Here is a 23,952-nt window from a genome sequence, read left to right as displayed (position 1 = left end):
AGAGCATAAAATCAGCCATGCTTTGGGGGCAGTTTCCTTAAGATTTACATGTATTTGGAGCCAATACTGTCTGTAAATTAGTGAAAAGCACAGAAGGAGCTTTTATTACCATTAATTAGCAGCAAATCAGCACGTAGACAAGAAACCTGCTGATGTCCTCTTTCCATTAAGGACAGATCTACACTACCTCTTAAGTTGATCTAACTTACGTCAGTCAGGGGTGGGCAAGACACCCCCTCAGCAACGCAAGCTACAGCAACCTAAGTGCTGTCTACACTGGTGCTATGTCACTGCTATGTCTACACTGGTGCTTTCCTGTTGGCATACAGCATCTTCATCAGATGCGCTGCAGCTGTGTTAATGTAAGTGCTTCTAGTGTAGATGTGCCCTAAGAGTCAGAAGCACTAGCTGGAAGGCCCCAACAGGGAAGCTTCTAATCAACCCCACCCTTGCATGCACTGAAGAAAAAGATGCATCAGATGTCAGGATAACACACTGGTGTTACCTTCAAACAGTAGCATAACATTGAGCCACTAATTGTAGAGGTCTATACAGTTCGAAAACATAGATCAGTATGTATTGTAGATAAAAGGTCTCTTCCATTCAATCATTTAGAGTAAGAGCCGCTAGACTAGTTTTGATTCAAATTCTAAGAAGAATTAGTTTATACACACGGATTTCAAAGGAACAAATGTGTATAAATATAAGGATAACATTCCAGGAAGTTTTGCAAGTTTTAACCCAGATAAAATATATTCTGCTCCCACTCCCCAAAAAAATAAAGCAGAAAAAACTTTTCATGGTTCAGCTCTTCCCTATAAACAGTTTTGCCTGAAAAAACATTGAAGATAAAACTGGAGCAGCCAAAGGAGAAAAACAAAAAAAGGCATAGATTGAGAGTTGGGTTTTTTTTGGTATGATAACAAACGTATTCCTGCATTACTGAAGGCACGAGGAAGGCCTTTTATTTCTTTGCTGGAACACTAATATGAATGTCATGCCATAGTGATTATACTGGAGAGATTACTAAATAATTTATTTCTGAAAATTACCATATGAGGGGAGTTAAGTCCCTTCAAATAGACAACTTAACAGTTATCAGATTATAGGATTTAAATGGTCTGTTTCTTAGACAAAATTCAAATCCCCAAATACCCCCATATGCAACTTTTATTAACTTGAAATTTTTAACCTTGTCAATGGTAGTACAAAGTGTCAATGAAGTAAAAGCTACAATGTACTGCACACAAATAAAAGTCCTACCAATAGGCAATATGTTTCTATGGTGCTGAATATTTAAACACGATTTTGCTTGGAAGTCTTGACCTCTTGCAAGGTAAGTAAACATCACTTTATATACTATGCCCTGACCCACCAGGAAAGCCTGGGAAACATTTCTACATTCATAGCACATTTAAAATAAATATCCAAGACCATTGTTTTCATTTAAGAGAAAGAGTCTCTTAGACCTTTAAGATAAGGTTTGTTCAGCAAGACATTTAGACTGCAATAAACATACATGCCGACATCTGGAGAAGATAGATAGAGGCACTAAAAAGAGAACTAAAATAAAAGCAGGTATTAGTTATTTTAAGGCATGAACTAACTCCAACTTGCATTTTTCGCACCTGTCACATTTCTTGTGCTTGGTTCATTAAAGTGTAGAGAAAAAAACAACAAATATTTTATGACCAGGTCAGGAGAAGCACTTTGAAGAATCTTTGTTCTGGCTTGTACGTAGATACAGTGCAGGAGTGCTTTCCTTTAATAGCAAAGGAGAAATACTACACACAGCCAGGTAGCAAGGAAACATTAAATTTAGCATACTGATATATTACTTAAGGGGTCATTACTCTACAAGAAGAAACTCATAGTTACTTTGAATAGTTGAGCCAAAAATAAAAAAAACAAAAAACAGAAAAACAAAAATAAACCCAACATTCAGTGGTTGCATCTTTGAGGTAATACCCTTTCAATCTGTTTCAGAAATATGAAAAAGTCAGTGTCTTTTAAAATTCTAGTTAACTTCATCACAATCCTATATAGTCTTCAAAGTTGGAAATCAGACATTCAGGTGATTAGAGCCAAGTCTCCTTACCAATACAGGATCCAGATAGAAAATGAAAGACTAGTTTAATTTCAGAGAGATTTAATCTCATCTAGTGGTAGTCCCTACCCAATGAGTCTTTTTCCCATCACAGAAACATTTTAAATCTCTGTTGGCTGGAAAGCTTGGTTCAAAACTGGTTATTCCGTTTAGTAAGTTAAATATATTTTGTAATTTATGCACATTTTACCCCACAGTGCCAACCCTAAAATTCATTTTTACAGAATAATCCACTACCAGCAAATTATTCAATAAATAATTACTGTAGTCTCAAGTAATGACCACAAGAAAATACATGTTTGTAGCCTAGAATGTTCAAGTTATGCTTTCAAATCTTCATTTGCCAAGAGATCTCTTGTACAAGACATGGCTTGATGCTCACCAAGTAGATTATTATTTCCAAAAATTTGCAACTGCAAGCCTTTGGGATCATGTGGTTATCCTGGTGCCTAGTCAGATGACAGTTGCGGGTAATCAGAGATACAGGTTTAAAGCACAGTTAAATCTGAACTCCTACATTCATTATGGGATGAGACAATATCATGATGGTATAATTTAATGGAAGCACACGTGAATTCTAAGAAAATCAGTTACATGTTGTGCACAAGTCACAGATTATGATTTATATTGCACTTCTTTTTGTATTTTTCAAGACGATTCCATACTTTAGAGCATGGCTGTCATCCTACGAGTCAAACTGGGACAGGCATTCATTAGGGGATTGTCAATCTCCAACAGGAAGGAGCATCTTAAATCACCAGGTATACTCTCTTGGAAATTTGTGGACATCGGGTATTGACAGCAAACCTGAATATCCAAGGAAACAAAGCAAAATCCACAACTAAAGAAAGTCTTACTAGGATAAGATAATAAAAGCACTAGGTAATAGCTACAAAAAGTCAGCAAGACACTATGATCCATGCGACTGATATATTAACACTGACACTGCTGACTAATATTGTCTAACTGTTTCCTTGTATTCCCGTCTGTATCCATCTGTTGTCTCTTGTTTTACACACAGATTGAAAGCTCTTTGGGGTAAGAACGGTCTTTTTCTTTTATGTTTGTACAGTGCCTGGCACAATGGGGTCCTGGTCCATGACTAGGGCTCAGACATACAATGGTAATACAAATAAAAATGAAAGCCAGCAGACAGGTAATAAATGACTCAAAAAATGAAAACATGGAACCCATGACATGCCAATCACCACCCTCACTATTATGATCATCTTTCTTTTCCCCTCCCTTTGTCTTTTGATTGAAACTGTTTTAATTGAAAAAGTGCAAGGACTGTATGCCTCAGCATTTTGAAAGCACGCAGCCTAGTTACCACTGTCTAATTAAAAAAATAAGGAACTGATATAATGTTTTATCATTGCTTAGTCAGACAGGTTCTCTAGTTATTAGTACACAGCACTGAGTCTAGGAACCTGATTCTACTCTACCAATGAACTGCTGAGAGACCTTGGGAAATTAGTTTAATCTTTGTGAGACAAGGTGTGTAAGGTAATACCTTTCATTGGACAAACTTCTGTTCTGAGTTACACAGAGCTCTGTTTTGCTCAAAAGCTTGTCTCTTTCACCAACAGAAGTTGGTTCAACAGAAGATATTTCCTCACCCACCTGTGTCTCTAATATCCTGGGACCAACACAGCTATCACAACACTGGGAACATAATCTTTGTGTCAGTTTCCACATCTTTAAAATATGAATATTTATTTCACAAGGAAATAAGAACGTTAATTTGCCTAATGCTTTTAAAGCTAATGCCACCTTCTTAGGAGAATGACAGAAAGCTAAGAAAAAAAAACAAAAAATACAAATACTAACTTGAATGGATGGAGTTACAGCCTATAAAAGGCAGATGCAACATAACCACCTTATTGTTACAGCTGGTTGGCTTTCCATATTTTAAAGGCTGTTACCAGAAGAGTATAATGTGAAAGGGTAAATCCAGACCAGGAAAGTTGAGTTACAGATAAGGCCCAAATATAAACTTTGAAAACTATGGATCTAAGTGAAAGACATCCTGAGATTTTCAGAGTTGGAATCAGATATTTTATATATTTCTGATAGCTATGTCCCTTTTGTTTTATTATGAAATCATGTTCACATAATTAAAAAATTCCTTTTACATGTCATCACAAAAGCAATTTGAAATACAGCACTTGGATTAAAAGCAGTACAATCACATTCTTTTGAGGTAAATGGCAAACTTCTGCTTACAAAAAAGATAACATGCAAGTTTATGAAATTTTGGGCTCAGTTTCTTTGAAATAAAATTAGTAGAAAGCCTGTAGAACATCTCAAAATAGGAATACGCTTTCTGTATTCTCCCCCTCCTCAACAGTGAGGAAAAGTAACAAATAGCAAGTTATGCTAACGGAGACAGTTGTAAATCCATTTAAATACTTTCACATAAGCCCGTAGGCTAAACATAATATTCCTTATTTATATAAACTACATTTTAAAAACAAGTTATTTTATCATAAACTTAATAAGGCATTATTTACATTACTTAGCAATGCTTTGTATTTTATATAAAAAGCAACTTAGATACCAACTGAAGCAAGAATTCAGTTTAAACTAAAGCTATATGAATTAATGTTCATTCTGAGAATATAATGTGTGGAATGAGTAGCAAATGCTGCTCCTGAGACTTTAAGACATGTGGCTTTTGTTAGGAAAAAACATAGGAGAATGTAGATGACATTCAGAATGCTCTGCCTCAGACAGAAAGTATCTGCAATTAGATTATTGCTGCTCAAAACAAGTCACTTCTATTGTTAATCTAAAAAGGTGCTAAAGCCTAGCTGAAATATTGTGCTGTGTAATAAAAGAAATAGGCGCTATGAGGGCACAGTCAAGTAAAGTAGAATAAGTTCCATGAGAATCTGTTACTTCTAGGACCAACTGCTTTACTGCACAGACAATAGAGGAAAACTAAGTACAAAGAAAGTCCACTAAAATGATGAACCACAAACCTGTTTTCCTTTTAATGTTTATAGTTTATTTATTCTTAGTATTAGACTAACTTACAGAAGCATACAAATAAAGACAAGAAAACTCTAATAAATGTAAAGGTGACATTAAGTCTGTACTGGAAATCAATATTGGGGATTGGAAGAAGAAATAACAGATTCACAAATAGGCATTTTGGCTAGGCTTCTGAGAACATTGATATTTTGAGCCAAACAGAGAATTCACCAAAACCCAAAAAGCAGGTTGAACTTTTTCAAAACATTACATATGAGCACACTGTATGTAGCAGAAATTCATAGAATTTCAGGTCTTCCAGTTGTGAATCATATAGCTGGTGAGTAGTGTGAAAGCTCAGAGATTATATTACCATTCCTGGCATGCTGCAGTAGAAAACAGTTAAAGATGTAGCGGTAGATCCCAAAAAACTCTAATTTTATAGATGGTCCCATCTACCTATGTGCAAAAGTAAAGCAAACAGACTCTCCAAGCAGGGACACTGGTAGAAGTTAAGAGATGTCCAACTATATTATAATTTTATGTATATTTTTAAGATAGAAGCAGGAGGAAATTTAGGTTGTTTTCTTTGTAAATAACCTTCAATTTAGTCATTGTATTTCCCATCCTCTTTCTCTAATGAAAAAAGTTAATTTTATGGAACGTAAAAGACCAGTCTGTCATATCTTGATTTTCTAACTATGCAATACAAGTTTACCACCTCTCTGCAGAAACAAACAAAAAGCTCTCCCAATTTTAACCTACTTATGTTAGCTATAGGCCTGCGCCTTTATGTTACTCTGCCGGTGAGGAATTTCTGTCTTCCCATGGAACCCAACTGAAGTTGAGTTCCACATTGGTACAGTGGTGCATCCATGCACAGTAACTTTCATGACAGAGGCCTTAAATCTCTAGTCTATTTCTTTGTTTGCTTATCTAGGTCCCAATTAAGAAAGCTGTTCCTTATTCATGAAAGCACCCAAACAACAATTAGATCCTTTGGTGAATCAGAGCCCTAGTTTTTTATCACCACACTCTTAACCATGAGCAGTGTCAACCTCCATAACCATTTGTTCATCTTCCCAAACCATCTCCACACAAAGAATTGCCACACAGGTTCATCAAACTACCACTCTCCTTATGTTCAAACCTGTCCTGAGGGGACACATATATCATGACAATCACAAATGTGTCAACAAGACATTTTCTAGGACAAACATTTATTTGTAACTACAACAAAAGTACATGCTTTTGCTCAGTAACCCCATAATTTCATTTCTGACTCCATCATCCCACCTCTAATTCATGGTTATTTTACCCTTTTGAGTCACACATGAAATTAGATCTTGAACCTGGAGACTGCTACTCATATGTAAGACTTTGCAGAATCAGAACTCTAAATTTTAGACTCTTCTAGACAGGGACCTCATGTAATTTATATGTATTGGGAGTTTCTAGTAAGAGTCCAGATACTGTAATATAAAATATTTACACTTCAACATTCAAGATCACATCCATCTTTGAACTCTAGCTAACAATGTCTGGTTCAGTTAGCTACTAAGACAGACATCTACCAGGAGAGAGAGAAGGTAGAGTGTGCCAGTAGGAGCCATTCAGAAAGGGCAGTAAGATAGGGTAGACATCACTCTATAGTACTTGTATACGTAATCGTTACCAATAGTTATTGTCCCATTTAGTAACAATCTCCAGTACCACTATATAATCCAGTACATGTTTCTTGAATTTTTGTTTTAAACACCAGAAGAGAAAGGGCAAGCCCTTTCATGCTCCCTTTGGGGTAAATGAGGAAAAATTAAAAGCTTGCAAGGAGGGCTGCAAATAAAAGAAATGTAATAAATTTAAAAGATATCCTGAAGATAATTTATGAATAGGTCCATAAAATATTCTAGAAATTAAGATTTGTGTGACTCAGAAGTTTAAATATAACCATAAATTAAATACACCTATAGGTATTAATGCATGAAGTGTATAAATTACAGTTGCAACATGCTACCATGTATGCTGAAACTTCTCATCTTCCACTTCCTCCCACCTCATAAGCTCTTGTTATGCTTAAATAGTGGAGGTGTCAAATGAACTCACTGCTATGAATAAGCCACATTCTGGTTTCAGATGTGCACACACTATTATCAGTGACTTAGAAAAATAGAATCATAGAGTTGGAAGGGACCTCAGAGGTCATCTAGTCCAACACCCTGCTCAAAGCAGGACTAACCTCAGCTATATCATCCCAGCCAGGGCTTTGTCAAGCCTCAGCTTAAAAACCTCTAAAGATGGAGATTCCACCATCTCCCTAGGTAACCCATTCCAGTGCTTCACCACCCTCCTAGTGAAAAACCTTTTCCTAATGTCCAACCTAGACCTCCCCAACTGCAACTTGAGACCGTTGCTCCTTGTTCTGTCATCTGCCACCACCGAGAACAGTCTAGCCCCATCCTCCTTGGAACCCCCTTTCAGGTAGTTAAAGGCCGCTATCAAATCCCCCCTCATTCTTCTCTTCTGCAGACTAAACAAGCCCAGTTTCCTTAGCCTCTCCTCATAAGTTTTGTGCTCCAGCCCCTAATCATTTTTGTTGCCCTCCGCTGGACTCTCTCCAACTTGTCTACATCTTTTTTGTAGTGGGGGGCCCAAAACTGGACACAATACTCTAAATGCGGCCTCACCGATGCCGAATAGAGGGGAATAATCACTTCCCGCGACCTGCAAGCAATGCTCCTACTAATCCAGCCCAATATGCTATTAGCCTTCTTGACAACCAGGGCACACTGCTGACATTTTCCAGCTTTTTATCCACTGTTACCCCCAGGTCCTTTTCTGCAGAACTACTGCCTAGCTCGTCGGTCCCCAGTCTATAGCTGTGCATGGGATTCTTCCTTCCTAAGTGGAGGACTCTGCACTTTTCTTTGTTGAACCTCATTAGATTTCTTTTGGCCCAATCCTCCAGTTTGTTTAGGTCCTTCTGTATCCTATCCCTACCTTCCAGGGTATCTACCACTCCCCCTAGCTTAGTGTCATCCGCAAACTTGCTGAGGGTGCAATCTATCCCATCTTCCAGATCATTAATGAAGATGTTGAACAAAACCGGCCCCAGGACCGACTCCTGGAGCACTCCGCTTGTGACCGGCTGCCAGCTAGACATGGAGCCATTGATCACTACCCATTGAGCCTTATGCTCTAGCCAGTTCTCTATCCATTTTATAGTCCATTCATCCAACCCATACTTCTTTAACTTGCCGATAAGAATACTGTGAGAGACAGTATCAAAAGCTTTGCTAAAGTCAAGGTATATCACATCCACCGCCTTTCCTACATCCACAGAGCCAGTCACCTCTTCCTAGAAAGCAATCAGGTTGGTCAGGCATGACTTTCCCTTGGTGAATCCGTGTTGACTGTTCCTGATCACCTTCCTCTCTTCCAAGTGCCTTAAAATGGATTCCTTAAGGACCTGCTCCATGATTTTTCCAGGGATTGAAATGAGGCTGACCAGTCTGTAGTTCCCTGGATCCTCTTTCCTCCCTTTTTTGAAGATGGGCACTATATTTGCTTTTTTCCAGTCCTCAGGGACCTCCCCCTGTTGCCACGAGCTTTCAAAGATAATAGCCAATGGCTCTGAAATCACCTCAGCCAACTCCCTCAGCACCCTCGGGTGCATTTCATCCGTCCCCATGGACTTGTGTATGTCCAATCCTTCTAAATAGTCTTGGACCTGTTCCTTCAATGAAAGCAACGTATGTACTCAAAGCCAAAATATGGCACCCATGCTTATTATTGCAAGATCTATACTTAAACACAGACCTTAACTATCCCCATTGTGTTTATCTTTAAAATGTATTATTAAAACTAACAGTTGTTAAACAAACATGTAAGTATGTTTTTATTTTAACAGAAAAAACTGATTAAGCTACTAGAATCTACTTGCCAAATCAGAACCCCAGATTAATCAGTGCCCCCTTCCTAACCAAAAATCAATAGTTTTTAAGCAGTGTGATTTTTAATGACATATTTTATATACATATATATATTTTTATAATTGACCAGATATCTGAATTTAAGATGTTAGCTCATGTAAAAAATCCCATCCTGCTCCCAAAAAAAAAAAAAAAAAAAACCAGCTGCCTTTGATGTGACTGATTAAACAACTTTTGTCTCTGGTACTGTTAATGGAATGAGTAAATGGGTTGTAATATAATGTACAATAATTCAGTTACATACTAATAAACATTTCACTGAGATCAGAGTACTAAAGATTTAGTTCATGCTAAATGGATTTTATAGCCAAATAAATATGAGCTTAAATGCCAAATAAACACACAGTTAACAGTGCACCTCACAACTATTTGGTGAGCTATTACTCACAATGGCCTGTGGGTACCGCAATCAGAGGTTAAAGCAGACATAAAATGTGAAGCAAAATCCTGCTTCCAAATAAAGTTCAAGACCCTTCTTCTAATCTCAAATAATTTTTCTGGAAAATCGAGTAAACTAAAAGTCTAGTAAAATGAATGTCAAATAGATTTTATTCAAGGATGTTCCCATATTAGAGTTAAACTTATTTTCACTGTTTCTGTTTTTAGCTGTAAAAAAATTATAGTAGAAGTGACTATTTTCCCTGTAATATTTTTTGCTCTCTGACCTGTGGTAATATTTTAACTGTGAAAATTTAACTGATTTTAAAGGTGACTAAATACTTCAAATGAAAGCCATCAGTTGCAATTATGGAAGCCTCAAGGAAAGCACTAGACAACATAAAAAATAGCTTTACATTTCTCCTACACTCTACATAATTAATCCAGTAAATCCTAGTGGTACATAAAGCTAAAACTTGGAGCATTCCCATTATAAAAATAACCAAGGGTGTGACTAAAACAGATTCCCAATCCCATCCAAAAAAAAAAAAAAGCAATAAAGTTGAGAGGTAAGGCTGCCGCTCATCTCCAAACTTGTTATTTTGTGGTTTGGTTTGGCTGACATCTCCAATACAGCAACCTATGGACTGCAAAATGTAGAACACCAGAGATTAAGAGCCTAAAACTGAAAAATCACTTTCTTTTCATGTTATATGAATTTAATGTTAGTACACAAATAAACTTAGAAAGGGCCTTGCTATTGATAAATTAGTATTATTAATGCTGATGAGTAATAGGAAAAACGTTAGTTGCATATTACAAATACTGAACAAGTTGCAGTAAACAGCTTTTCGGGGAGGGGGAGAATCAAATAAGTGATTAAAATTATATTTGTTAAGCTATATTTGATTTTCTGAGTTCAATTTTAAAATATCTAAAAATGCAAAATACAGGTCTCTAATTTTAGTTTTGTGTTTCAGGCATTTTAAAATTTGTGCTCTTAAAACTCTTCCTGCCCATTAACAGTAATGACAAGAGAACTATGTTCCTTTTAAAATTTATATCTGGAATGGAATCTATATACCAATTTTTTTTAAATGATTAAAAAAGGACCAAATTACATAGCTAGCATAAATAGGGCTTTACAGTACTACAGAAATTCTAGCAGGCGCTTACATATAGTGCTGCTGTTGTAACAAAATGTTTTCAACAGTGGTCAGTCTCACCTACCTTAAGTGCAAGAATAAATTGCTGCATTTTTTTAGATGTATTCTTATTAAAATAAGCCTCCTCGAGGCTTAGGGAGGGAGGATATTGGGGGGGGAGGGGGAATAGGGGCACTAGCTGACACAACAATAGCTTGTGAAATATTACTCTATTTTCTGTAATAAACACCAAGATCAAAACATTATGCAAGTTAAATTTCCTTGAAAGGTTCCCAGCAGGAGTTTTCCTTTTTGTTTGTGCAATACGCGATTTCCTCTCACCCACAAAAAAAAAAGAAGGAAAAAATACCAAGAATGTGTATGTGCCACTAACACTAAGCAGCACTTCCTTAATCACTCATTTCCAACAATTTATGGATGATCAGTGGCAAAAACGAGCAAAAATAATGAAAGAATTCAATGAAAGCTCACTGAGACAAACTGACTTGGACTTCCTACTCATTTCTGTGTCTCTTTAAGATGGGGGCCTGATACAAATTAGCCACTGGGGGGAAAAAAAGTCATCTGGTCATAAAATACAGTACAGGGTCACTTTTATGTAAGTTTGCCAAAAGGGACATAAACCAGGACAATTTCAAACTGTGACACAGGATAGAAGTATATTAAAAAAATCTTTGTTCCTCCTCTATTGTGCTGTCATGTTGCTCAGCTTTATAGACATTCCGAGCACCAGCACTGGCCTCTTCGCTTCCACCTGGTCTACCTAATTAATTAAGCAAGGAAGTTACCTCAAATTTTTGTACTATTTGCTTTTATTATCAAGCACTTCTTTTGATGTTCTAGGAGTTAACCTCTTAATCCACAGACTGTGTGTGTTGTGTTCTGAACATTTTGGGATGTCTGGATAATTTGGATAATTGGTCAGGATGTTGCTGTCGCTCATGTTAAACTTTATGCCATGACTTCAAGTACAAAGATTGGTATTAAGGTAAAGTACACCATAAAGACTTTAAAAAGTCTACACTTATGATTCTGCAATACCTAAATCAGTTTGTCACTGATAAACAAAAGTTCAGCATTTAGAATTTCTTACTAGTAAATACTCCTAAACATCTTTGTCTTTAACTCCAAACACTAACTCAAATTTTAAGTTGAAGTAACATCAAAATAAGACATAGTATAAAGGTCAAGTTGCAGCAGCCACCTACACCTCAAAATGCAGAGCACTTCAAACATCGGTATGTACATAAACTCAATGCATAGTCTGCTGGCACACCTGGAAGCATTAGCACTGTGAATTGTAGATACACATTCTGAGAAAGATTCAGATATTCCACATCTCTTTTCGGGGAGGCAGACGAAGGAAGCAGTTATTTCGGACATGAGGAGACATGACTGATAGCAACTACTCTACCCCAGACAAGTATTTTAGTATGATGGATAAACAGTGATAAACGATGAAGAGTGAGTAGTATCTCAACAAAAGGTAGCTGTAAGCACAGTCCTCCATTGAAGAAGGAAACTTCTTCAGAAGAAAGGGGAGATATTTTAAAGAAATATAGGAAAGATCGTTATTTTATTCACCTGCACAAATATTATAAACATTCCCAATGTCATGCATCTTACGTAGCTGAATAATGTAACATTCTGGTATTAGCATTGGCCATGGTGTGGCATACTGCAAAATAAGCTGACAAGTGGTGTAAATTCTGTATTTACTGAAAATCAATATGCATTCTAGTATTGCTGGCTTTTTACAATTATTTTCCTACTGTTAGAGTTACAGTAAAATAAAGAAGAACATAGAGAAGGCTAGAGCTGCTATAAAATGGAACCACACTGTAGTAAGGAAGAGAAAAAAGGCCATTTAAGCCCTTTAAAAAAGGACATAGTCAACCCCCTTAGGCCTAAAATGTCCTGTTTGAATTAACAGAGTGGTTTAATTAAAAACTAAGCAAAGAATCATGTTAGTTTGATTTTGAGTACGTGCACTGCATCCGTCCATGGTGAGTAGCTAATTTCCGTATCTCCATCTCTGCGCAATACACAAATGGCTGGGTTTTTTGGTTTTTTTCACACTGTTGCCCAGGGGAATCAATAGGAGTCTATGAGAGGGGCCATGTGCCATTTAGAAAGTATACTAGCAAGTAAAGGGGAAAAAGTAAATTAGGAAGTGGTTAGGAAAAAACAAACTGAAAAAAGGTTGTAAGATTTCTGTATCAAAACATATAGGAAAATTACACATGATGCAAATAGCGCCAACCAACTCTCTGGCTACGTGCTATGCCACAACTTGCAATCTAACTTCGGCCCAGGTAAAACCCTCAGTGTTAAGACACACATAAAAATCCAGTTTCAGCACAAAAGCACGTGCATAGACAACTTGGCTTTTGTAGCCACCTGTGTTAAAGCAGTGGTCCAAAAACTCCCACGGGAGCACCACCCAGCCCCACTCTGTCCCCGGCTCTGGTCCTGCCCCTAACTCCAGCTGCAGCTCCAACTTTGCTCCCAGCCATGACCCAACTGCGGCCCCGGCCCCCGGGAGCGGAGAGGTATGACAGAGTCCATTACAGGTAAGGGGGTACAACATAAAAAGTTGGGGACCACTGCGTTAAAGGCTAACATCCATGTACACAATCACAGAACTGAGCCCAACAAAGCGAACAGTTAAAAGTTAACTAAATGGGGATAAATACATTTAGTACTACTCTAGAACTTGGCAAATAACTGATTTTTCAGTTCACCGGCAGTTCTGAACAGTAAAAAAAAAAATTAGTGTTGGGTCAAACCAAGACAGAAAATTTCATAAAATGTTGGTGAGCGGAGGAGGTGGGGCATGAATTTAATTTTATTTGACCAACATGTTTCATTTCATGCCATTTTTAAAATACAAGCAGAGGAGGTGATCATGGTGCCTCCCCTATAACCCAGTGGTTCGAGCACTCACTTGGGATCTGGGAGACCCCGGTTCAATTCCCCCCGACCCCTTCTGCCTGATGGGGGAAAAGGGATCTAAACGGGAGTCTCCCACCTTTCAGGAAAGTGCCCTAACGGCCTAACCACTGGGATGTGCTCAGGCATGTTTTTCCTCAATTTCTCCTATTGAAACTGTTCCACCTTTTATAAATAAAAAGTCATTGGAACAGGACTTGAATTCAAGTCTCCCACACTTCAGGATATAAGGAAGGTACCTCACTTTCCCTCATTTTGTGAGGCACTTAAGCCCCCCAAAAATGTTTGGCTGAAATTATGCAGTGAATTCATGCCAAACTTATGAATAGTTTGGGGTCAAATGAAACTGCATATTTCAGCCAATAAACTGTTTGGCTGAAAAATTTCACCCTGCTCTATACTGCTCATTCAATTCCAAATCCTGACTTAAATCCAACCTGCAGCTATAAATATAAATAGACCTTAAATAAAATTTGAATCCACACATCTGAAGACTCTTACCCACAAAGATGAATCTCTCTCCGGGATTAGTTCAAGGTATTTGTGTAAGAGAATGAAGAAGTGGCAGTGCCTTCAATCCAAATGTTTGACCTATGGACTTCAGTACCCAGGACTGAACTCTCACATACCAAGTTATTCATCTCTCCACTGAAAGATGAAAGACTAAACAGACTGTGCCCACTGTCTTCATTGAAAGTCTTCATAAAATAACAGTATATGTTAAATGAACTTCCTTTTACAAACTGAACTTTGTCAAACAATGTGCTTTTTTAAACCAAGATCACTACAAAAAAATTTTTTTTTGTCATTTAAACTCATCTGATTTGCATGATTTTTGATCACTGTAGTCATCCTTTAGTCTGATGAGATGAATGGCAAAATAAGATGAGTCAAAGTAATCAGCCTCCTCCTCCTCCCCCCAAAAACATGTCACAAATTGAAAAATCCAACTTTTACAAGTCTATTAAAAAACTAGGAATACTTTTGCAGTTTTTGTACTTCTAAAATCCAACACAGTAGTCAATATCATTCTCAAATACCCTCTATCAGTTGATGTGCACTGAAGAATCCTGAAAGAAATCTTTCCTAATCCCCCTCTTCCAGCCTTCAAAACAACCCCCACCCTCACCAAGCTCATCATCAGAAGCAAGCTCCCCACAGACCAGGGCACACCAACTCAAAGCAGCACCAGACTCTGTGAGAACAACAGATGCAAAACCTGAAGACATAGCTCCACTGCTACAATGATCAACAACTCCCCACAATACAGCTTTCAAAATCCACAGGTCCTACACATGCCTATCACATGCTGTATACCTCATCCAGTGCACTAAATCCCCCAATAAAAACTATGTGGATGAAAGAATCACTACTCTCTCGAAGGAACTCACAGAAAAATGATAGAAGACAAAACCACCATATCATTTGTGCGTGAACACTTTTCACAAAGTGATGACTCTATATCTGACCTATAGGTCCTCATCCTTAAAGAAAACCTTAAATTCATAACTCTGCTAGACACTAAAAATCATGGTCTTAATAAAAACACTGGATTATTGCAACAATCTGTAACCTTCTTTTTATCCTATGACTACAAGGGTATTAATGGTCCATTTCACCTTGAATGGTTCCTTAAAATATGCGCAAACTACTTATGCTAATCTGTTTTATCTTGTATTTAGCTGTGACACTGACCTGAAGAAGAGCACTGTGTACCTCGAAAGCGTCTCTCTCTCACCAACAGAAGTTGGTCCAATAAAAAGACCTCACCCACCTTGTATCTCTGAAGAATAAAGGCCAAGTCTACACTACAAAATGAAGTCGACCTAACTTACATCGGCATACAGCTGCCACAGTAATGACATCACTTATGCATGTCTATGCTTTGCTCGCGTCAGCACTGCACGTCTTCACCAGCAGCGCTTGTATTGATTGTACTGTCAGTATGGAGCATTGTGGGAAGGCTCCTGAAAGTCAGCCCTGCTCTACACTACAGAGTTAGGTCAACACAAGGCAGCTTATGTCGACCTAACTCTGTAAACGTCTACATTATTTCATTCCTACTGACATAACTTGCCCACGACTCTGACTTAATTCCACCTCCATGAGAAGCGTAGAATTTTGGTTGATGTAGTTAAGTCAATGCAGTGTCAGTGTAGTCGCTGTGTTACTTACACTGACTTGTTGCTGGCTTTCAGAAGCCATCCTACAATGCCACACACTGACAATTCAATCCGTGCAAGTGCTCCTGGTGAGGACACGCACTGCCAATACAAGGAGTGAAGTGTAGACACACAAGTGACGTAATTACAGCAGCAGCTGTATACCAATGTAAGGTAGGTTGACAATTTTTTAGTGTAGACATGCCCTCAGTACACTCAATGTAAGCACAGCAATTTCTACACTGACACTGTGTCAACCTAACTACATAGACCTTGACTCTACACTTTTTGTGGAATTAAGTCAGTGTAGCAGGGCAGTTACATCGGCAGGAGCGAAATTTAAGTGCAGACACCTCCATAGTTAGAATGACGTAAACTGCCTTGTATCAACCTAACTCTCTAGTGTAGCCCTGGCCTAAGACAGTTCATCAGTATTCATAACCAATGTGGCAAAATGTGAAGGAAGAATCAAAGGATGGGGAGTACTTTATAGAGAGCACAAAGTAAGTGTAAAGCTTAAATATATTCTTAAACATAGTAAAGCATGGATTTACTTTTAGAAGTTAGATTTCCAGGTTCCATTTAATCTATTGTGTGGACTAATCCTTTACACACTGCATGAAAAAAAAGATTTTTCTAGGTTTATTGTATTTGAGATCAATTTATGCATCTGCACAGGAATTTTGTACTGAAATCATGATGAATTCCATTATATGAATGGTACAAACACAAATTGCTGAACTAGAAACAAGTACAAAGGTAGACATTGGTGTATCACCTTTACTAAAATGTCCCATAAATTAGTACTCTGAGGAAAATCTGCTGCTACAGAGCTGCATCCAAAAAGAGATGAGCAATTCTTTCAATGCCAAAATGAAGCGTAGCTTTACGAAAAAATAAAAATACCGCCTAAACTGTAAGGATGAATACATAACTAATGTGTATATAACATAAACAAGGGATGAGTGACATTTCAGTTGGCTGGTTTTGAAGTTGGATGTTCTATATATTTCTACTAAACCAAGATGATCTGATCTTCATGGAAGATGACATTTGTCAGGCTTCCTATTAGTAAAATAGAAGTTAAAAGACAAAAACGTATTAGAAGTTTTAGTTTTGTTTAATTAGAATCTCAATTTAGATTGATGGTTTGGTGCTTCATCTTTACATATGACAACTACTATTGATATAAAGTATCTTAACATGTTCAGGAACACCCTACCAGGGCATATTTAGGGTAAAGTTTCAGTCCATGTAAGTGGTTATGGTCTCATCATAAAAAACTACTAACTGTACAGTAACTGTTGTTCTTCAAGAAATGTTGTTGGCACAGATTCCATTCTTGGTGTGCAGGACTCCAAATTAGCAAGGGAAAGAGGGCAGATCATGGAATCCGTGTGGACAACGCATCTCAAAGAACCAGAGTTACTTTAAGGTAAGTAACCATTCTTTGAGAGGAGTTGTCCACACAGATTCCACTCTTGGTGACTCATAGGTAGTTGTCTAATTGCTTGGAGGTGGGCAAGAGGACTCCTTCTTGAATAGTGATCACAGGACAACCCTAGTAAAGCTAGCATCTGATCTGGAAGCCCCCACTAGAGGACAGTGAGAGGTAAATGTGTGGACTGAGCGCCATGTTACTGCTCTACATGCCTCAAATATGGGAATGTTACTCAAACAGGCAGCAGGGCTACTTGGGCCCTAATAGAATGAGATCTAATATGACTAGGCAGATCTTTCTTGGCTAGCTGATAAGTCCTTATGCAACCAAAGACACATCTAGCTAATCTCTGAGTGGATACAGGTCTGCCTTCCACCATGCCAGCAAATGCTATGAATAGTTTAGATGTGTTCCTGAAAGATCTGAATAAAAAAGATAATGCTCCCATTACATCTAACATATGAAGCTTTGTTTACCCAAGTTAGAATGATTTTTGAGAAAATAAACACGGTGAATGGACTAATTTATATAGAATTCTGAAAACACCTTAGGCAGGAACATTGGATGAGGTCTAAGGGTAACTATGTCCTGTGAATTAATAGGGGTGGGGAAAACCCTAGCCATGAGTTCTAGAATTTCCCCTGCCCTCCTAGCTGAGGCAATGGTCACCAGAAAGGCTGTTTTCATTGATAAGTGGTTGAGGGAGCAAACTGCCATGAGATTTAAAGGGGGACCCATCAATTCAGTTAGTACTTTATTAAGGTACCAGGAAGGAGAGGGCTTCCTAACTGATAGAGAAACCATGAATCAGTCCTTTCAGTAATTGTCACAGTATGGTATGAAAATAGAGTGTGGCTGTGGATCGGACAGCAATTTGCAGATGTTGCAGCTAAATAAACTCTTACTGAGCTGATGACAGTCCTGTTGCTGAGCTTTCTAGACACAAAACCGCTTCCATTTCACCTTCTACGAGAGTCTGGTCAAAGGTTTTCTGCTTTGAAGTAAAATGCTCTGAACCTCAGTTCAGCAGCTTATTCTGTGGACATCATCCAGGCTGTCATGTATAATGATGCACTACCCTGGTGTAGGATCTGGGATTTGTTCTAGGACACTTTGTTGGGCAAAACTGATGGCGGTCTGGATAGATTCACCAGGTCTGAGTACCAGAACTGCCTGGCCTATGCTGGGGCTATCATGATGATGACAGCTATAACTTGGCTGAGTTTTCAAAGAACCCTGATTGGTATCAATGATACCAGAGGAAAGCAGTACTTTACTCCTTGTTTACACACGATGAAGAATGCATCTGCCTGCCTATTTAACAAGAAGAGGATTTCTTGTGGGACCATGACCATCATATCTATGCTGCACTGCTGGGTAGTTCCCCCCCATGGCAAATGCTATGGCCATGGTCCTTGCAGCTATTGAGTCATATCCAGCACAACCTGATGTTCTGGCAGTATGTGTTGCCCCTCTCTGATGAATTTCATTTACTTCTGATGCTCCTTGGGGTAGTTTGTCCACAGGATTGGAGAGCCTGTCCCAGTTTAAAATTTTTATATATGTAACTTCAAAAGCAATTCTTGGTTGTTTGCTACCCTCATCCTTTAGCTTCTCCTGGACCACTCGTACTGCCAGTGAGTCAGGTGAGAGATGACAGAAGTACTCAAACATTTTGGCTGGTGCCTGATACCTCCTATCATGTCTCTGCTTTAGCAAGTTCAAGTAAGATCTCATTTAGAAGCATAGCCCATCTAACTGGTGAAGGATATCCAGAAGTTTAGACTATTTCACCTGGATAACTTCTATCAGAAAGTCATATGTTTCTGCCATCCTTTTCATTAGGCCTTGAAAGATCTTGAACTCATCAATCAAGGCCATTCCTTGAGTGTTGACAGCCGCATCGATGGAAGACAATAGGGCAGGAAGTGCTGCGAGTTCCTGTTCAGGGTAGAGATAATGGGCCCACTGTCCTTCTCTTGGCCTTCTAAAAGCTGTGGATTAATCAGCTAAGAAGTTTGGAGAGATTGGATATATGTTTACTGGGTGAAGAGGATCTGATTCAACACTGGTTTTCTGGTGTAGGGATTCATACCCCAGGATGACCAATATGGCCATGACTGGTACAAACAGAAGGATAAGGTGGAATACAGATCAGGGTGTTCCCTACATTATCCTGATCTCTTCTTAGCATCCTTGACCAATTCATTTCTGGATTCCCACCCAGACTCCTACAACATCACTCATGGGGGAGATGGGGCTTGAGCAAGGAAACAGGCTCGAGCAAGGAAACAGGCTCCATTATGTTCTGCGGAGGAAGAGAAAAAGTAAATGTACTCTAGGGTGTTACATCCTCAAGTAAACGTCCTTGTTTAAAGCATGGAGATATCAGCGCTGATAAGATACAACTGGAGATGTGGCGATTAAGGCGCTGCAGATTTCATGATAAACTTCTTTAAGCACTCCAGCAGAAGCCACTTTGTACTAAGCCCACTGAAAGGCCAACTTGGTGCCACAAACTGTTTTAGGGCAGAGATGGTGAGCACTGAAGCAACAGCTGGTACCAAGGGACGTAGCTGATGTCAGTACTAAAAGGGAAGTGCTTGGTGCCAAGGCTCTGGATACCAAGCACTGTGCCAGGTCGGTGCCAATGATTTGGCACCAAGCACAGTGTATTATTTGGGGTCAGAGGAACCATCTAGGCCATCTTGCTTTTTGGTACAGGGGTACCAGAACAGATCTCTAATTTAAGGCTGTTGATAGAAGCCCAAGGAGAGTTATGCCTCTAGTGATTTCTACTTGGGAGTTGTGGAAGGCGAGCCCCTTTCTGCCTATTCTCTTCCTACCCTTCACAAACGCAGCTGATGAAGGGAGAGTGGCCCGGGACCCCAGAAACAAGTCAACTCACAGAGGCACTAGGAGGAAGCAAACTGATGTATCTAGTGAAGCTTCTCTGGTCTCTCAAAGTCAGAGGCGGCTTGCATGTACTTCTCAAGGAGGAAGAACTTGAGTCTTGCTTCTCTTGACTGCTAGATGCAGTTCAAGGAGGAATGGCATGCGGAGCAATGCTTCAGTATGTGTCCCTCCTCAAAGCAAATGAAACACCAGGAGTACCCATCGTTAACAGACATAACCAAGTCACAAGAGGGACCGGACCCTTCTTACACCCTGGCAACATGGTGTCTGCCATGTTTGAAGTAACCTGTACCAGGGAAGAAAAGACTGGGAGAAAGAAAACTAACTATGAAGTTGGATTTTGTTTTTATTTTAAGTCAATGGGCAAAGGAAACCTAATTCAACTAACTAAGCGAACATTAACTATGACTAACTCTAAAATCTCACACAGTAAGGGCCAGGGACACCCCACAGGGTTCCATCTTGAAGCCATGGTCAGTAAGCAGGAACTGAATGGTGGTTGAGTCCACTTCACTCTTCATGACCTTCGCTACGAGAGCACAAAGGCCTGCTACTGTGTAGAAGGAATCCAATCTTTGGCACATGCACACCAAGAATGAACTCTGTGTGGACAATCACTCCAAGAAAAATCCTTTGTTACTCTGAGCAATTTAAACTATACCATCTTTATTACATAATTAAGATTCCTCCTTTCAATACAAGTTCTGTATTTATTTTTACTTTGGGCAGCTATTACTATTCAAGAAGCAATGACGTTGTCATATCAAATATGGTGTTATAAAAATATATATATATTTAGGGCTAGATTCTCTCCTGCAACAGAGCTCTGCTCAGCACAGAAGGATAGGTGGGCAGGGGACCAGACAAGGTTTCCCAATTAAGAAGTTTATCTGTGACCCTGATCCAACTTAGAGCAGCTGCCAGAGTCTTCTATTTGTGCCACTAGTATAGCATCCTAAATGAACCCTATGGAAGCAGAGGATTGGCATAGCAAAGCTCCGTTCAGCCTCACCCCCAGCAAGAAAGAGGGATGGCAGGTGTAAGCTCCAGATCTGGTACTTCTGTGTCAGCAAGAAGTTGCCCTTCTCCAATAGGGGAATTTTCAGCTAGATTCCTTTATGTCACCTGAGTGATGCAAAGAATCCATAGCTGTTGCACTCTAAAGCAAAACTAACAGTGATCTCACTTGCTTTTATAACAACAGATCAGCATATCTGACTTTCACACATTCAATGCATTTAGACAGTTACTCTGTCTTAAAACACTAAGGTCACTATTAAGGTTTTGTGTTAGAGTACATGTTTGATGAAGTTAGGGTACATATTGCTTTTTGGTATCTGCTGGAGATTAATGTGAAAGCCTTATGGAGGCGAACATTATCAATAGTACTGTAGACAATATGAAGGTGAAAAGGAATGCAAAAGTCTTTCTGCTTATGGAGCTGAATGCTTCTGTTCCTTTCAGGTTTGGGAGGAATGGGGTGTGCCCTGTCACAACTTTAACTGTCACTAAATAGTTTTTGTTTGCCAATTTATTGGGTTTTTTGTACAGTATTGGTGTACCTCAATGAATACTTCCCCAGAGTCAGAGCTGCTGCACCTGCCTGAGAAACAGAGGGAGAAACTGAGCTGATGGAGCTGCTCGACTACTTCAACACTCCTGAAAAAGTATGTGTGGTTGTGATGAGCAAGTAAAATGTTTTATAACATTTTATTCTTGTTTACAGGTTACTGAAGGTACATACCAGGAATATTCCTCCATGTTTAGCAAAGATGACACAACCTGTCAGCTGGAGGGAACTTCTGTGAAGGAGTCTGCATCCCTTACCTCCTGAAACACTGTGTAGCCTCTCAGACTTCTGGAAAATGGCTATGGCCTAGAAAACAGGCTGCCTGTTGTGGCCCTGCTTCCTCTGGGCCCTCCATCATCATCAGTATGAAGCATACTTCTGACCACACAACGTGAGACACCTGCAAGTATGGCTGCTGCCATCTTGGCCAACAGAGGATTGAACTGATGATTTCCAGAGCACAAATGCCTTTACAGCATATGATAAAAAGCCAAGCTTACAAGATAAGAGCTGTTACAGATCTGCATCCTCTACAGATTAGGCACAGAGGAACACACAACACACAACTATTCACTAGTTAAAACACAATACTGGTGATCACAAATCATGGATTCCATTTCTGGCTCTGGAAGAGAAGTGCTATTTATAGTGGTGAGAAATGGAATAATGCAGAGTAGTTTAGTCACTCTGAATAGCTATATGGTGTAGGGGATACTCAGAATCTGTACCTACATAAGCTTCCTGCTAGCTTATTTAGAAAGACAGGGTGAGGGGATAGTTCAGAAGCTCTTTCACAGCTGTCTTCAAGGCTGGGGTACGTAACCTTACTAAACTGCATGAGAATTTAAACAATTAGAAAAAGAGCAGGAAAAAAGTCTACCTTTCTTCCCATAACCCCTCCTGGATATGAGTTATGGTGTTCATGCTACAACAGATCGGTCATCAAATTAAAATGGAATAGGTTCACCTTGGCGCACAGGTTTTCCATTATGGCTAAATAGTTGTAAAATACTCTACAGGCAAACACTATAAATGTATAACTGATATTCTAGGAATCAGCACAAGGAACAACAATGTTGACATGGGACAGATCCTGGAGTGATTTAGATTTCTTGTAAAAGGGGTACAAAGAGGGACAATGAAGTAAAAAGTTACCAGAAGGAACGATTTTTATTCTCTCTGTATCGATTCATTTTTTCCACCAACCACCCATGAAAATTCAGAGTGCTCAAAGTTTATATTGTATGGTCTTTTCCCATTTCAATGAGATTTTTACAAAATAAAGATTTAAAACTCCTGATAAAGCTCAACTCTAACACTATCTTAACTATGGTGCAGGTGCCATTGCACTGTAATATAAAGAACCCTAGAAATCGTCTTCTCCACTTCTGTGTACACTGCTTATATCTTAAGCTTTTCAGGGCAGTACCTGTCTGCATTCTGTCTCACACAACACTAATCACATTTTCAATTATTTAACAAATAATTTATATCAACAGCAAGTAAGGGGTATATAAAGATGTGCCACCAAAATTATTTTTCTCAATCTAAGGTCTTGTTTACACTTGAAACACTACAGCTGTGTCACTGTAGCACTTCAGTGTAGACACTACCTATACGGATGGGAGGGGTTCTCCCATCTGTGCAGATAATCCACCTCCCTGAGAAAAATTCTTCCATTGAGCTAGTGCTGTCTACATCAGGGGTTAATTAGTCTTAATTACATCACTCAAGGGTGTGGATTTTTCACACCTCTTAGCAATGTAGCTGGATTGATCTAACTTTTTAGTGCAGACCAGGCCTAAGAAATTCAATAAAGTATGTAATTAACTTATTACAATAAAACAAGTTAACTGAAACTAGCCCATAATACTGATCCAAGATGTAAAGAAGTCAAACATACAGAAGCCAAACGATTTTCTTGCTACTGTACCAATTTATTTAAATTGTTTTCCTTTATAGGCATCTGCTTACATTTGCATGTAACTGCAGTAAAATCAAAAGTTTATGTATGCTATCCTGTACAGTAACACTCTAAAAGAAAAATCATGAGCTGCCTGATGGTAGTGTAATTACAGCTTTGGGACTTAGTATTTATGCACTAATAATTCCACAAATAACATATTTACCTACCTTTTTTAAGCCAGCAAATCCTTCTGATTCCAGAAAGAAGAAGGCAAAGGGCATCAACACAAATAAACAAAGATTGGAAAAAAGGGAAGCAAAATTCCACAAACCTGAAACAAAATCAGAAGAAAGTATTTACATTACTTTTCAAAACTGAAAAAGCTTAAA

At 38.7% G+C, this 23,952-nt stretch overlaps 1 protein-coding gene across 4 annotated transcripts in view; it reads right to left on the bottom strand.

Moving 5' to 3' along the window:
- LMBR1 (limb development membrane protein 1) overlaps nt 1-23,952 on the bottom strand; it is a 144,951-nt gene that overhangs the window by 62,318 nt on the left and 58,681 nt on the right. For 3 of the 4 annotated variants that reach the window (XM_067542714.1, XM_067542716.1, XM_067542715.1), the window contains exon 5: nt 23,791-23,894. In XM_067542714.1, the coding sequence (XP_067398815.1) occupies nt 23,791-23,894 (104 nt within the window). Of the gene's footprint in view, nt 1-14,069; nt 14,098-23,790; nt 23,895-23,952 lie in introns of those variants that run through there. The other variant, XM_067542717.1, reaches the window with a different exon arrangement.

Source organism: Emydura macquarii, unplaced genomic scaffold, assembly GCF_026122565.2.
Source record: "Emydura macquarii macquarii isolate MOO-44397 ecotype Brisbane River unplaced genomic scaffold, CSIRO-AGI_Emac_v2 contig_719, whole genome shotgun sequence".
In the NCBI taxonomy this organism is placed as follows: Eukaryota; Metazoa; Chordata; order Testudines; family Chelidae; genus Emydura; species Emydura macquarii.
The sequence above is the reverse complement of the archived record's forward strand: the minus strand, read 5'-3'. Positions and strand labels throughout refer to the sequence as shown.